Below are 16,590 nucleotides of genomic sequence, written 5' to 3'. Positions count from 1 at the left end.
CTGGACCTGGAGTCTGGTGGGGTTCCCAGGGCAGAGAATGCAGCGAAGACCCCTGGGTCTCCCCCACTATCCCCACTCTGTAAGGCTCCTGGGATAGTGTGTGTCCTGACCTGGTAGTCTGGAGGGGTTCCCAGTGTAGGAGACCTCTAGGTGCATGCCCTACTGTTTGCAGTGTGGGTATAGTGCAGGGGGGTCCAGGTGCAGAGAGTGCACAGCAGTCTCCCCTAACATGTGTTGTACCTACGGGGGGGGGGGGTCAGTCCCCTTGCAGAGGGCGCAGAGAAGATCCTGGCAGCATGCTTCAGCGTTTGTAGCTGATGGTGGCTATTTTCCCTTAGTCTCTGGCAGCCATGTTTGTTTGACCCGATGATGTCACGGGGGCTATTTTTCCTTAGTCTGGGAGATGCAGGAGACGACCTGAAGCCTCGTGGGGATGCCGAAGCTCCCCCTCAATTTCTTCTTCCTGTGCCCGGGACATATGAACAGGGATATGGCGTACATGATGATGCTGGGTTCGAATTCTTGGCGCTCCTCCGGTCGGTAGGGTGACTCCTTATGTGTCCCTATTATCGCTCTCTCTCTGCTGATAGGTACCCTGAGCCTTGAGGGGATCCTTTAGTGGTGCCCAAATATAAATTTTGGACTGCAAGGTCTTCTTTTCCTTATGGAGCCTCAAGGTCACATTTCCTCCACTGACCCCCTCATGTTGGGGGCAGGTCCCTCGAAACCCCAGCTTCGCATGGTTGCACTGACGGCTGTCCTGCAGTCCTTCCCGTCCCGTGGCGTCCCCCGCCTTCCCTCTGCTCACCTGATTCTGAGCTGGATGTCGCCGTGGACATAGCCTGCCCACAACCCCAGATCCATCAGATAGTGAGGATGATTCCTCCAGGGTCACAGCAGTGCGTGAGACTTTAAAGATGGAGGATGCGGCTGATGTAGCTACGGATGTGGTTGTGTCGTTTGGTTCGCATAAGTCACCTCGTACTCCAAAGGTTTTTGCCTTATGTGCCTTATTTTGACAGGTTTTCCTGTAAGGAATGGGAACAATCAAAATTACACTTTGTGGTCCCCAAACTTTTTGCTGTACGTTACCCTTTTGAGTCGTCCCTTTTAAAAAGGGGACTAGTTCCCCAGTGGTGGACCCTCTTATTTTCAGGTTGAATAAAGCAACCATGATCCCAGTAGAGAAGTCCCCATCTTTTAACCACTTGCCGACCGCCGCACGACTATCTACGGCGGCGGTCAACCCCTCACCGGCAAAGTGACGTAGGTCTACGTCGCTCGCCTGTGAGGGTTTAGGGAGCGAGCGCGCACCGCCGGAGGCGCGCTCCCGCTCCCGCGTGGTCACGGACCCCCCCCCCGCGCGTGTGACCGGCGGACCCGTTCGCCGCCGGCCACTCTGCGATCGGCGGGGGAGAGGGAGAAAGTCAGGCAGCTTGTGTAAACAAGCTGCCTGTCATTCTCCTCTCTGTATGAGAGCTGATCACATGGATCTACTATGTAGATCCATTGATCACTCTGCATACAGTTGAAGCCACAGCCAATCACAGTTAGAATCACGCCCCTAGGGACACACACAGCCCCTCCCTCTCAAATAAAGTTAACCCCTTCACTACCAGTGTATTTTTACAGTAACAGTGCATATATATAGCACTGATTACTGTAGAAATGTCACTGGTAACCCCAAAAGTGTCAAAAATGTCAGTCAAGGGTCCGATCTTTCCGCCGCAATGTCGCAGTACCGCAAAAATAATCGCAGATCGCCGCCATCTTTCCCTTTGTTAGTAAACGCAATAACTTTTGCGCAAACCAATCAAAATACGCTTTTTGCGATTTTTTTTTACCAAACATAGGTAGCATAAAACAAATTGGCCGAAAATATTAAAAAATTTTGATTTTTACATTTTTTTTGGGGGGAATTTCATATAAAAAAAAGGGAAAAATATTGCTATTTTTGCAAAATTTACGCTCTTTTTTTGTTTATAGCGCGTGATCAAAAAATCGCACAGGTGATCAAATACCGCCAAAAGAAAGCTCTGTTTGTGGGAAAAAAAGGACGCCAAATTCGTTTAGGTACAGCGTCGCACGACCGCGCAATTGTCCGTTAAAGTCACGCAGTGCCGAATCGCAAAATACCCTCTGGTCGTTTAGCAGCCAAATCCTCCGGGGCTTAAGTGGTTAAGGACCTGGCTGATAGGAAAATGTTTACTATGGCTGGTTCATCATTGGGGTCAGTCTTTGCCTCAGCCCTGGTGTCTCAGACTTTAACTGAATAGGCCAAGCTTTTGCGCCAGGGCCTGGGAAATGAGCAGGTCCCCGCTGCTTATGTTGATTTAGCGGACCAGTTGGTCCATGGGCTGCGGTTTTTTTGTGATGTAACTTTGGATACAGCTCCTGTGCTGTCCAAAATTTCTGTTTCAGCGGTGGTAATTAGGCGCGTGCTGTGGCTTAAGAAATGGTCCGCAGACCAAGCCTCCAGGAAAGCTCTCATTGAACTGCCCTTTCAAGGCGATTGCCTGTTTGGGGCTACCCTGCATGACATGAAGGGTATCATGGGGGTGAAGAGTACCTTCCTGCCACAATCCAGGAAAGAGAAGGAGCCTCGTCAGACGGGCGCCCTCCTTCTCAGCCCATAGAAAATGATTTCCTTTAGCAGGTGCGGCTGCACAGGGAGATACCGAAGTTCGTGGCGAGATCAGGGGTTCCTCTGGCAGACGCCGCAGGCATCTAAGGGCCATGGTAAGGCCAATATCATCCTCGGGTCAGACTTCTTCCACAGTTCCTGTGAGGAATCAATAGTTAGGATATTCCAATCTTCCTGGTGGCTGTACACGTCCCTTGGGGGCTTCCTCACAGAGAAGACCAGTTGTCCCAAGGTCTAATCTACCATCCTTCTTTTTTCCCGCTGGTTTTAATGGCTTTGCTATTGAAGGCCAGGTACAGAGGGTTGTCTGGATCAGTGATCCCTACTATGGTGAAGGCAAGGAATTCGTCTTCCAGCAAGATATACTATCGTACGTGGAAAGCGTACATTTCTTGGTGTGAGTTGATTGGCGCTCATCCTCGATCCCTTTCTGTTGCTCGGATCTTAAACTTTCTTCAACGGGGCGTTGTTCAGAAGTTGGCCTTGACAAAGGCCAGTTTGACTGCCTTGACAGTATTCTTTCAGCAACCCCTTGCCACACACTCTTTAGTTCGTATTTTCATTCAGGGGGTTTGACATGTGGCTTCTACTGTACAGTCTCTTTTTCCGCCATAGGATTTAAATTTAGTGTTAGTGTTTTCAGTTCTCCAGATATCTCCATTTGAGAATATTTGGGAGATTCCCTTGTCTACGTTATCCCAGAAGGGGACATTCTTGGCAGCTATTACTTCGGCCCGCAGGGTATCGGAATTGACTGCTTTATCCTGTCGCAGTCCCTATTTGGTGGTCCATAGCGATGAAGTGGTTCTTTGTCCCTGTCTATCATTCCTGCCCAAAGTTGTCTGACTTTCATTTGAATTTGTTACCTGCCTTGTGTCCCAAGCCCGCTTATCCCAAAGAATTTTATTTGCATACCTAGGATGTGATTTGTGCGATTCGGGTGTATCTTTGCAGCTACTGAGTCCTTTCAGAAGTCACTCGCTTTTTGTTACGGAGGGACCAAGAAAAGGGCATGCCTCTTCTTCGGCTACCATCTCCAGATGGATCAGACAGACGGTGTCTGAGGGCCTATTCCATTAAAAGTCAGGTTCCACCTTTCTCTGTCATGGCGCTTTCTACTCGGGCGCTGAGTGCTTCTTAGGCCTTCCGTCATCAGGCATCAATATCGCAAGTTTGCAAGACGGCCACTTGGTCGTCGGTGCATACCTTCACAAAATTCTGTAAGGTAGATACTTTGGAATCTGCGGATGCTTCTTTTTGCAGGCTGCTGTTTAAGAGGGGCTGTTCCCTCTTGAGGTGTGTTTTTCTTTAAACTTTTATTTTTTCAGACGGGGGCTCCTGTGACCCGGTTAAGGCTCCTGTGTCCTGGTTAAGGGCTCTTTTCTTTTGGGTTTTTTTTCCCCACCCCTCATTTTCCTTTTGGCACTGCTTTTGGACATCCCAGTAGTTATGATTTATGGAGCGCTGTGTCCGTCTAACAAAAGAGAAAATGGGATTTTTGTACTTACCGTAAAATCCATTTCTCTGAGTTCATCAACAGACACAGCACCCACTCCTCTATGGAGTTCTGATACTTCTAATACTGCTTGCTACTAAACTGATTACCTATAGCAGAGAGGGGGGTTATATACCAAGCTGAGGACAGCCCATGAGCGTAGCCACGGGTTTTTTGTTCTGCCTAGTCCTACTCCTGGAGGAGGTAACATAATCCAGTAGTTATGATTTATGGAGCGCTATGTCCGTCGATGAACTCAGAGAAATAATTTTTACGGTACGGACAAAAATCCAATTTTCCCTGCCATAAGGCTGCCAAAGGTCAGAGCATATCTTTTTGTTTGAAAAGTACTTCTTGGTCCCCTTAAACCCACCCAAGCCAGTGCCAAGGTCAAGAAGTCTGTCATACCCCGCCTCCCAAAGTACAGAGTGTGCATCTCTTTGTAGACTTTCGAAGGCATGAGGCATGCTTTTTGAATTTTGATATGTGGGAGGTGCTAAAACACTTAAAATAGAACTACAGGCAAAACGTTTTGTTTAATTTTGGATAGAGTAAGGGGTTGTATACCTCTGTCAGGTTTCTTTTGACAACGTTCTCCCCTTGGGGAGATTTTCCTTCCCTTCCTGTCCCATAGCCAAAGCCGAAAGTGAGGGAAATCCCAGTTTGCCATGAGGATCACTAGAACTAGTGTCCTTATTAGGTTTCTCCTTTAATAATGTTCTGGGGACAACCCAAAATGTGGGATTTTCTTTTACTTTCACTTTCGATTATAACTGTAAACAGAACAAAGAGGGGGTGAATCTCCCTAAAAGGGGCGCAGACAGCAGTAAAAACCTGACAGATGTTCTAATCCCTCTCCACTCTATTCAAAACAAAAAAAATTGTTTTGCTTTTAGTTATACTTTAACCAGTAGTCAAGGATGCACATTGCACAGAAATGATTTGAAATAGGAGCAGTGTGCCATCAAGTAAACTGCATGTAGTTAACTTGGAAGTGTGGACAAGCTAACTTTTATAAAAGGTGGATAAATGTTAAACTCACTGTTACTAATGCATTTCATTTTGATACTTTCCTTCAAGGTCTAGATCTCCATACTCTGAATCCTCCTACAGTAAAAGTTCCTACACATACTCCAAATCAAGATCTTCGTCAAGGTCACGCTCCTATTCTCGCTCTTTCAGTCGGTCACGCTCTAGGTCTCTCTCACGATCTCCTTCTTACCAGAGGAAGCCCCAAGGAAAGGGCCGTGCTTACCGCTCCAGATCACGTTCTCATGGCTACCCCCGCTCCAGATCCAGGTCTCCATACAGAAGATACCACTCTCGATCCAGATCTCCTCCTCCATACAGACCTCCATCTCCCAACAATAAGAGACTGCTCCCCCAAATTGAAGGGGAACGTGATTACGCCAACCGTTTCCGTGAATTCCCACCATATGATGTTAAGGCAATGTACGGCCGGCAGCCTGATCTGAGGGATCCTTTTGAAAAGGAAGCTTTTAGAGAATGGGAACGAAAGTACAGAGACTGGTATGAAAAGTATTATAAAGGGTTGTCGGGTAATGCTATGCCAAGACCAAGGTCCCCTCTTGGTAGGGAAAACTTTCCAGACAACAGATATCTCCATCCCCCTCAGGCCCGAAGGGAACACTCCCCATTTAATCGCAGCCACAGAGACAATTACCCTCCACCTCTTGTTCCCCGAATTCGCCCTGTTGCTAGCAGTTATCCTGAAAAGTTATTGCCCCGTGATACCCACGTGGTGAAGGAAACTAGACGATCTAAGGAGAGGGAAGCTTTTGTCCCAGCTGGAGATTCCAGAGGAAACAAACACAAGAAACATCGCAAAAAAAGGAAGGAGGAGGGCGAAGGTCCTTCTAAACCTGTTGTTGAACCTACTAGAAAGCAACGAGACCCTCATGGAGAAGAAGTCAAAAGAGGTGAACCTCTCTTTGTTCCAACAAGCAAAGATGATGCTACTCCAGTTAGGGATGAGCCTATGGATGCAGAGTCTGTTGCTCTAAAATCTCTTTCTGACAAGGACCGACGAGACAAACCCAGAGTGAAACCTGAAAAGACAAAGCGCCGAACAGAAGGTTTCCAGCCCAAAAAGGATAACTCTTCTTCTAAGGCTGTTAAAACGGAAAAAGCAAGCAGCGATGGAGATAAAGCAAAGCCTTCATCTCTTGATCCCCCAACAAAGAAAGTCAAAGATGAGACCCAAAAAGTAGAAAACTCCAAGGTTACTACCTTACCGAAAGATGAGAAATCCAGCATGCTGCCCCGCAAAGTCCATCTTAAAGCTCTAAAAGAGAATCCGGATAGCAAACAATCTAAGGATGACAAAAACAAAAAAGAACATTCCAAAGATTTGAAACCGGACGTCCCACCTGCTAAAGACGAAAAGGTTAAAAAAGCTGCAGAAAAACCTAAAACTGTAGACTCCAAGCCTGAGAAACGCAAGCGAAAAGCCGATGAGAAATCCAGTGACAAGGCGTTAGAGAAACCACCAATTAAGACTGCCAAAACTGACACTGCTGAGGCTTCAAAACAACCTGTCGCCAAAGTAAAGACCGAGTCGGAAGTGACCAAGTCTGAGAAAGTTCCAGAGAAAGAGAAAGCTGCTGCCGCCGCCGCCACCACTGTCACCACCACCACCCCCCCTACTGCTGCTGTCGCCACCACGACTGTGAAAAAGATAAAGCTAAATCGTGAAACTGGCAAGAAGATTGCTAACTCCGATGCTGGTGTGCCAGAGGAGACCCAAGAGAAGACTGAGTCTGCTGCTGTTGCCAAAGCTAAATCAGAACGTGCTAAGGGGAAACTGAAGAAGAAAATCCCTGCTGCGGACGGCTCTACTCTTGTAGACTATGCTAGGTAAATTAAGCTCTGTGCTTCAATGAGGTTTAACTAGCGGTTTTCTAATGAGAAATATAATTGTTTTGTGAAAAATCAACAGGGAATGCAAAAGCAGCTTCAAGTGAATGTCCAGCAAAAAAAGCTTTAGTTCTTTTTGGATAATTTAAATTGATTAGATCTCCTGTTGGGTTTTTACTGCTATATGGGGTTCTGATAGCATTTACTATCATAGTGATGACAGTTTCACCAGACTGGAAATGAGGGTAAATCTCTTACACAAACAGTATTAAAGGTAAGCAAGGTCCTAGCTTTCCCCTTACTCTACTTTAAAACGAAAAAAAAATAAAAATTGCTGTTGAAACTATAAAAGCCAGTTGAAACCTCTCTAACTAAATCCAAGAATGAAAATGTAATATACTGAAGCTTGCTAGTTCTTAGGTGTGTATTTTTGTTTTCTGTGGGAGTGTGTTTCTTTTTTCACCTGTTGATACTGCCAGTAACACACTTTCTGTCATAGGGTGACATCGCTCACTCACTGCACTGCATCTGGGAAAGAGCAGCGTTGTTGCACTAGGAGGCGTACTACTGATTTGGACTACAAAACACTTTGCTCTTTTAAGGAAGGTGTTCTGTAGTTCAGGGGTGAACTGGCCAGAGCTGAAAACACTGCTTGGAATCTTATTCCAAAGAAAATTTAATAAGGATCGACTGATATCCTTTTTTTTTTCAGGTCCGATCCCGATTTTCCAGCCACCCTTCAGGCCAGTTGCCGATATTAGGTGCTGATATTCTGTACATTAAAAGTTTTTATTTTTACACTGTCCATTTAAAATATTTTTTATTGCTGTCACAAGGAATGTAAACATCCGTTGTGAAGTAATAGGCAGTGACAGATACTCTTTATGCAGGGATCTGGGGTCTATAGGACCCCACACCACTCCTCTGCGCTTAAAAGCATTCAGAACGCCAAGTTTGGCGGTTCTGAATGCTGTCATTTTTAAATCTGGCACCTTTAAGGCGCCAGTAACCGGAACTGATGTCATGACATCGCTTCCGGGTTGCTACATCGGAGACCCGATCAGAGCCGATACCGGCTTTGTTCGGGTCTTCGGTGAGCTGACGGACGTGGAGACCCGGGGGGGGGGGGGGGGGCGGCAGGATGGTGGGGGGGACGTCCCCTTCCGCTTTTTGTAAAACCTGCCGAGCCACTGCCTAGCCGCATCAGTTATTACAAGAAAGCCGACCGTCGGCTCTAAAAAATGCTACCGGGGTGATGCCTCTAGCTGTAGGCATTACCCTGGTACAACCATTTGAAGCAATGTCGGCAAGTTTGTGACCAATACTTCAAAAAAAGTGCATATCAGCCCCACCGATAATCTGTCGATCCCTAGAATTTAACTACTTGCCCTCTGAAACTACTCCCCAATCCCGCACCCCCCGTATGTCCAGGCTATTTTTTGCGATACAGTACTGCTTAAATTTAACTGACAATTGCGCGGTCGTGCGACACTGTACCTAAACAAAATTTATGTCCTTTTTTCCCACAAATAGAGCTTTCTTTTGATTGGTATTTGATCATCTCTGCGATTTTTAATCTTTGCGCTATAAACAAAAAAAGCCGACAATTTTGAAAAAAGAAAAAAAAAACTATTTTATACTTTTTTTACTTTCTGCTCTAAAACATATCTAATAAAAAAAAAATGAAAAATCAAATTTCTTCATCAATTTAGGCAAAAATGTATTCTGCAAAAAAATCCCAATAAGCGTATATTTGGTTTGCACAAAAGTTATGGCGTCTACAAACTATGGGATTTTTTAATTTTTACTAGTAATGACGGTGATCAGAGACTTATAGCAGGAGTGTGATATTGTGGCAGACAGTCAGGACATTGACACTTTTTGGGGAACATTGACACTAATACAGTGATCAGTGCTAAAATGTGCACTTTCACTGTACTAATGACACTGGGAAGTGATTAAACTTTAGGGGCGATCAAAGGGTTTGTGTACTGCATGGGAGGTGCTTTTACTAGGGGAAAGCATTGATCCATGACCCTGCTTTGCAGGAACACAGGATCCATGCCTTCACTACTGACAGAACGGCAATCTGCGGTGTTTACATAGGCAAATCGCCTTTCTGGCTCTCTGCCTAATGATCGGCAGGTGCTGGCTGACAGTCTGTGGTACCCACATATCAGCTCCCGCTGTGTCTAATCACAGCGGCAGCAGGGCGCAGCCCAGACCAGGAAGTGTCGACTGGTGTACTAGGTACATTATCTGCTGCAGAGCGGCTGCCATACCGCCATATATAACCAAAATAATAAATGTACATTTTCTTGTAGGTAAGAAAATGTGCACTGTGAAACATCAGCAGATCACTGGTGTAATCTCTAAGCAGTTGCTGAATGACAGGAAGAATCAATGAACTAGAGTGCTCACCAGTGCCCTGGGAGTTCATTGAGAATGATGGCTGTTGGTACTTGTAGGTTCATTCATTGACAGAACTCCGCACGGACGCGTTCTTTTCAAACTGTAATAGCGGGAGCAGGGAGAAGATCCCCGGGCCTGCTGTCACAATTAGAAGGGGGGTCAGGGAAAGGCTGCAGGAGTAGGAACATGTTACATGTTCCACCCTAAAAACACATGGAATGTGTAACATGTTCCCCGAAGGTGAACTTATCCTTTAAAGTTGTAGCAAAATAAATAGCAGGTATTTTTCTGTACTTGGCACTGCATTGAAAAAGTCAAAATTGTTAGAAATTGTGTTTTTTATTTTTGTCCTGACATAGACATTACACGTTTATATAATTAACGAATATATGTGACTATTTCTAAGTTTTCTTCTAATGGCACAATCTAGAGTGATTTGTTGATTTGTGTAGTTAAAGCACCTGCTTTATTTAGTTTTTTATTTAATCTTGCCCTTTTTGTTCATCTTCACACAGCACTAGTTCCGCTGGTGGAAGCCCTGTTCGAAAAGCAGAAGAGAGGCAAGATACCAAGAGAACGGTTATCAAGACCATGGAAGAGTACAACAATGACATCACAGCACTCCCAGAGGATGTTATTATAATGGTTCAGGTCCCTCAGTCAAAGTGGGACAAGGATGACTTTGAGTCTGATGAGGATGATACAAAAGATTCACAGGGAGTGTCCAGTGTCGGAAAGCCAGTGAGTGTTGTGACCAAACCAATGTCTACTGTAATTTTGCCTGAAAGGGAGGTTGAAAAACTAAAAACAACTAGAGAACAGGGAAAAGAGGTTACGTCACAAGATGGAAGACCGTCCAAAGATAGCTTAGTATCTCTAACCAAGATCAGAGCAAAAGACAAAGGCAGTCCAGCTGTTGATGACAGAAGAAGCAATTCTGATCGCAGCCAGACTTCTAAAGAGAGGGCATCTGAAAAACCAGATTCTAGTCGTGGAGGCTCCAGTAAAGACTTCACCCCTAATCAGGAGAAAAAAACAGATATAGACAGCAAGGATAAAAAAGTTGAAAATGAAAGGGAAAAAAGGGATGATCATGACAGCAGAGAAAGGGACAAGAAACATGATCAGGATAAGAAGCAAGACTATGATAGCCGAGAGAAAAAAACCGACCATGACAGCAGAGACCGAGAAAGAAGGCAAGAGCATGATGGAAAAGACCGGGAGAGAAAGGGCGAGCATGAGAGCAGAGACAAAAAATCTGACCATGACAGCAAGACGAAGAAACTGGATCATGACATGAAGGATAGGAAGCCTGACCATGATGGTCGGGATCGCAGCAACTCCAAGAGACGGGATGAGCGGAGAAAAGACTCTCCAAACAGAACAAAAGAAACATCCTCTACTTCACAAAAACAAAGACCCAGGGACACGTCCAGTGACTCTTCTAAGAAGGCTTCAAAAGAATCTAAAAGTAGTCCAAGACCAGAACACACATCGAGGACTGAGCAGAAATCCGACACTAAACGTCCAAACCATGACCAGCCATCATCTGATAAAAATGGTGATAAGGGAAAGGAGAAAGTTCCAAAGTCAAAAACAGATGAAATGGGAGAAAAAAAATCCTCTAAACGCTCTTCCCCTGAAACAAAAACTGAAAAAGAAGTCAGCGAAAAAGACTCTTCAAAGGCCAAGGTGCCCCAAACCCGATCCACACGGCTCTCAACGGACCTGACTAGAGAGACAGACGAAGCTTCCTTTGTGCCTGACTACAATGAAAGTGACAGCGAGGCCTCTGTCAAACAGGAAGACATTGCCCATGACCCTCAGGAGACCAAAAACAAAGATGAGGAACCTGTGGATAACGCGGAGCCAGGCAGCCTACCTGCCACTGCTCCAAGCAGCCGAACAGCAAGCCGCAGCCGTAGCCACAGCCCTGTGGAATCTCACAGCCGCAGCAGCAGTGCCAGCTCAGCAGGCAGCCAAGACAGCAAGAAAAAGAAGAGAAAAAAGGAGAAAAAGAAACACAAAAAACATAAGAAACACAAGAAGCATAAGAAGCACACTGGCAATGAGTCAGAGACTGAAAAGAGCCAAAAACACAAACACAAAAAAAAGAAATCTAAAAAGAGCAAAGACAAAGAGACTGACCGAGAGGAGGCTAAAACCAAGCCTCCAGCACCCAACTAAGGTCTTCAAATTGGACAATTATGCCACCTTGTTACCTTTCATTATTTTTTTTTTTTCCATCCATGTAATGTATACATTCTTGCTATGTAAATAATGGGAAATTGTGCCACAACTAATGTATTGATTTGACTTTTACATTAGAGCTTTATAAAGAAAAAAAAACTTTTTGTACAGAAATGCGTTTGTTGTGACCGCGTTGCAAAATGATTTTTTATTTATCTCTCTGCCAATTTACTTTTTATTCAGGTGGGAATTAGTGTACTGTGAAAAAAAAGAAACTTTATTTTTGTTAGCCATTTTAAGTTCACACCATTTGCAAATTAGGAAAGGAAAAAAAAGTGCCGCTTTCTTTCTCAAACCCCCAGTCTCCTAATAATCCCAATGACATATTTCAGGTTTATTAGGCAAAGCTGTGGGAAAAGCAACAGCGACCTTGCACAGTGAAGTGCGCAGTACAGTGACCAATCCAGGGCAGATGTTCTTTCACTGTAGTTGGATCAGCACTGATGAATTCTGCTTTGGGTTGATGGTACCTAGCACATCTTTCTTTTAGATTGCTTAGCCTGACAAGTCTATAGGTTTGTCTAATAGGCTAGTGTTGTTTTTTTTTTTTTTTTTTTTTGCACTTTTTTCATCTGCTTTTTCTGTGAAATGCATGTAAAATATTTTTTTTTAATCTTGATGAGATGTATATAATATATAAGGAGTCATTGAAGAAGTATTTCTAAACAGAGGTTTGCTGAGCCACTGGGAAGCAGTTTTGTGACTTGACGCCAATACGTTTTGAAGAAGTGTACTCCGTACAGTGCAGTTTTCTCCTTTAGGGCCAGACATATCCTGTAAACCTACCATCTGGAAGTTTAATATACAGCTATACATGCACTTTATCAGCATATGAATAATGCGGCTGTTTGGTAGGAGCGGTTTGGCATATAAAAGGGTCTCTGACGCTACCACAAAGTTTTATGCTTGGCCGTCCTTCATCGCTCCCTACTTTTGTTTTACAGCAGCAGTACTTCTGTTTATCTTTACAGTTACCACATATTGGTTTTCTTTATAATAGCATCCAAAATAACTGTCTGCATTGGCCTATATCTACTGGTCAGATTCATCCCTGAATGTTGAACCTAATAAGTTTGGAAAGTCAAAGTTTAAATCTGGTTGGTGGTTGTTGGATATTAAAGTCATTTTATCTTCCAGATGCTTTAAAGTGAGATTATGGGCAGAAGCATAATTACACATTATGCAATCTGTCATTACCAATAACTGTTTTTTGTACCAAATTTCTCCACCACATTTAAGGACTGGTAAGCTGTATTTTACATTTTTGTTTTTCAGTTTAATACTTCTTTAAAATAGACGTAGAGGCAGAAAATAACTGTAAACCATCACATTCCAAGCCTATCTAGCCCTATAAAGTAAAACAAATTGCTCTACTTACCTATTCTGCAGCTGGTCCAGGCCCAGCGGTCAGCGGCGGCTTCAGTGTGTAGGAGAGACAGCCCGACAACGGAAGGCTCATAGTAACTATGGTTGACATCATTTCCCAGCCGTTGTCGGCTGTCTCCTGCACACAGAGAGCGCTGCTGGAGAGCGGACCGTAGCAGGTGTAAAACAGGTAAGTTTAGAGGATTTTTTTTTTTCTTTACAGGGCTAGATAGATTAGGATTAGAATGGGAGTAGGATTAGAGTTATTTAGGTTTTGCCTTTACTTCCACTTTACACTTTTTCCCCTAAAAGTCCTTTGATCTAGGCTACCCTATTCACAGTGACAACATTGAGGTTTTTACTGCAGAACGAGCAGTGTTGTCACAATATAGGAAGTAGAAAATAATAAAAGAGCTTACTGCCAGGACCAACAAGTTCCAGGAGAAATTTGGTACAAAAAAACAGTTCATGTTCATGACCGACTGCATAATGTGTAATTTTTGCTTTTGCCCATAATCTCACTTTAAAGCATCTGGAAGATAAAATGCCTTTAATACAGCTTACCAGTCCTTCGATGTGGTGGCTGCATTCATTTCCTTTTTTTTTTTTTTTTAGGCTTTTTACCAGGTGATTTTGCCAGTAACACACTTCTGTCTTTGGGGGTCTCCAATCTGAATGGATGAACTAAGTCACATATGGAGAGCAGCATTGATAGAAGAGGGTATTGAGTGCACTAGCAGATTTAGCTGGGCTTGTATACCAAATTAAAATCGAAATCCATTTACATTTTTTAAGAAGTTACAGCGACAGTTTTTTTTCTTTTTTGGGAGAAAACTGAACTTTGTAAGCAACCCTGTCAATGTTAAACGGTTTGTCTCAGGCCTCTTAATTGCTGGGGCAGCTTGGTCTGTTAAAGTTGAAAAATAACAGACTTACCAGATTACCAGGTGAAAATAAAGGAACAAAAAAAAGTAGTATAAAGTGAGCAGTGCCTTTTTTTTTTTTTTCTAGTCATATGAACTGCTCTATGCATACTACAATTCCTATAGAGCTGAATGTGTCTGCACAAAGATGTGTTGTCTGTCTTGGGGGCAAGCAGGAAAGGGAGGCTTTGTTCACATACACAATTGTAGCCACCCTAAACAGGAAGTTTTTGAAAAGCAGAGTAAGGTCCCTTTCACACTTGTACAACTTGAGACTGCAGAGTCGCATGATAAGTCGTACCCTATGATTTCCTAGGAGTACGGTTCATATCTGTGCCACTGCAAAATGGTTCCTGCATTACTTTGGTGTGACTTTGATCTGACTTGAGGTCCATAGACCTCAAGATTACACAGGCATTGCTTCAAGTCCAGTCAAAATTGCGGCAAAGTTGTGCGACTTTTATAAAGAGGTCTAAGGCATGAAAGGGGCCTAAAGCTTGCATTAGAAATATGCGAGCGATAAAACGTACATTCTACTTATATTTAAACATATTGCATTTATTTTATAAAGAATGTGAGTTTAATGTCGCTTTAATGGTTGTTGACAGACTGCATAATCCGTCACTTTTGATTTTTCTTGTGTTTCCTCTTTCAGGCCTACTGTGCTCAAATCTCATGCCCCTAGTCATGGTTGGGAGATTGTAATAGTCATGCATGTCAGACAAGCCTGCCTGTGTGAGATGCCTCAGATGTATATTAGACTTTTAAAATGTGCACACCTCTTTCTAGGGGTGTAGCTGGATTCACAGCGATTCCTTGCTGTAACAGCACCAGCTTGTAGCCATTAGAAAACAGAAGCATCTGCCTGAGGCTCCTTCACTAGCAGCTTGGTGCATGACAAATTTATTTTAAAATATTACCACTTTTTGAATTACACTAAGAGACACTGTGTGCACATGATATACAATATATCAGATAGCTAATCATGTGTAAAACCATGTTAATGAGACTTCTTTTCTGTAGCCTTTTTTTTTTAATATATATCATTTAATCAGTCATCTTGTTCAGAGCTTTGCTGCAATTTAATCAGTGTCAGACTCCAAAAGTTCAAATTAACTTTTGGTATGGAGTTTTTATAGGAGCTTTCCCACACTATTTGAAATCACTGTGTGGCAGACTGGCTTCATAAACACAAGATCCTCATGCTTTATTAATAAAGCTGCTGCATGTTGTAGTTTGAAAAAAAAAAATGATCTGGGGAATTAGATTTGTCTATTTCAGCAATTAGTGGTGCCTCTGAAAATCAAGGTATTCTACAGAAATATTCACCATATCAAATTATTGCTCCAACTGCTGCTTATGCTGCTCTACATGGCGTTTTGTGCACTTTTTTTTACCAGGAGACCTGATTTTGGGAAGATTATGTTTGCTTCCTGTTAATGTATCCCTGTACCAAGCTGGCACTGTGCAGAGAAGGCAAAGAACTTAATCTTCTCCTGTCTGAAATGTTTCTTATAATCTGTAAGCATAAGCAACCCTACCTCAAAGCGGTGTAAAGATATTTTTTTTCTGTGAATAAATACTGAATTTAACACATTTCTGTGACTGCTGTGATTTAAAGTAATAATAAACCTCCAGGTTTTTTGTTTTTTTTTTGGAACTAAAATTAACAAACCTGCACTGTGCAATAGTTTTAGAGAGAGCATCCCCGATCCCCCTTTTCTGGGGTGCCCCGCCAAGAAATAGATGCTTTGATTTGCAGTCAGTGTCAGTGTTGATGGAGAAATGCCTCCTGCAGCAATATTGTGTTCTACCAGCATGGGGGTACAGGAATCCTTCCCGGCCAGCAGAACACGATTACTCCTAGCAGCGGGCAGTAATCATATGTATATAATCCAATAGGTTGGTTGTACCCAAGTCAATCGATGATTACATTCAGCCTGCTTATAGATGGAATCTTGGCCAGTCCCTGCTGAACTTTGATTCATGTATGGCCGGCCTAAGCCTTGAAGTGCAGGCGTAGCCCAACTGCAAGGAATAGTTTTTAGGTTTTTTTGGCGTACAGCTTTAACAGTACTTTGTAGTTTACGGATATTATTTACCCACCTTTCTTTTCATTCCTCACAGCCCAAAGGAGTATAAAGAAAGCTAAATTTCCGATTTCACTCCAGCTTAAAGGGATTCTAAGGTCTTAAGATATTTTTACCCTTATGCATTCTACGCACTAAAGCGGAGTTCCACCCAAAAGTGGAACTTCCGCTTATATGCTTCCTCCCTCCCTCTGTTGCCACATTTGGCACCTTTCAGAGGGGGAGGGGGCAACGGGTACCTGTTTTTGACAGATACCCTTCCCCACTTTTGGGAGACTGTCTCTCGAAGGTTTGGCGCCCCCCTCTTTCCTCTGCTGCCGGGACATTTAGAAAATGCTTCGCGCATGCGCAGTAGGGAGCTAGCTGTGAAGCTAAAAGGCTTCACTGCCGTGTTCCCTTACGCCGAATGGCGGCGGCAGCACTCGGGAGCCGATACTGAAATCAGCTTCGGGTGCCGACATCTCGGGAACCCTGGACAGGTAAGTTCCAATATTTAAAAGTCAACAGCTACAGTATTTGTAGCTGATGACTTTA

At 43.7% G+C, this 16,590-nt stretch overlaps 1 protein-coding gene across 2 annotated transcripts in view; it reads left to right on the top strand.

Moving 5' to 3' along the window:
- The window catches only part of RBBP6 (RB binding protein 6, ubiquitin ligase), a 102,873-nt gene extending 90,671 nt beyond the window's left edge, over positions 1-12,202 (top strand). For both annotated transcript variants that reach the window (XM_082261073.1, XM_082261072.1), the window contains exons 16-17: positions 5,220-7,016; positions 9,944-12,202. In XM_082261073.1, coding sequence (XP_082117199.1) covers positions 5,220-7,016; positions 9,944-11,615 — 3,469 coding nt within the window. In that variant the 3' untranslated portion in view covers positions 11,616-12,202. The remainder of the gene's footprint in view (positions 1-5,219; positions 7,017-9,943) is intronic.
- The last annotated feature ends 4,388 nt before the right edge of the window (positions 12,203-16,590 follow it).

This window comes from Pelophylax lessonae, assembly GCF_965119305.1.
Source record: "Pelophylax lessonae genome assembly, chromosome: 6".
Lineage (NCBI taxonomy): Eukaryota > Metazoa > Chordata > Amphibia > Anura > Ranidae > Pelophylax > Pelophylax lessonae.
The sequence above is the reverse complement of the archived record's forward strand: the minus strand, read 5'-3'. Positions and strand labels throughout refer to the sequence as shown.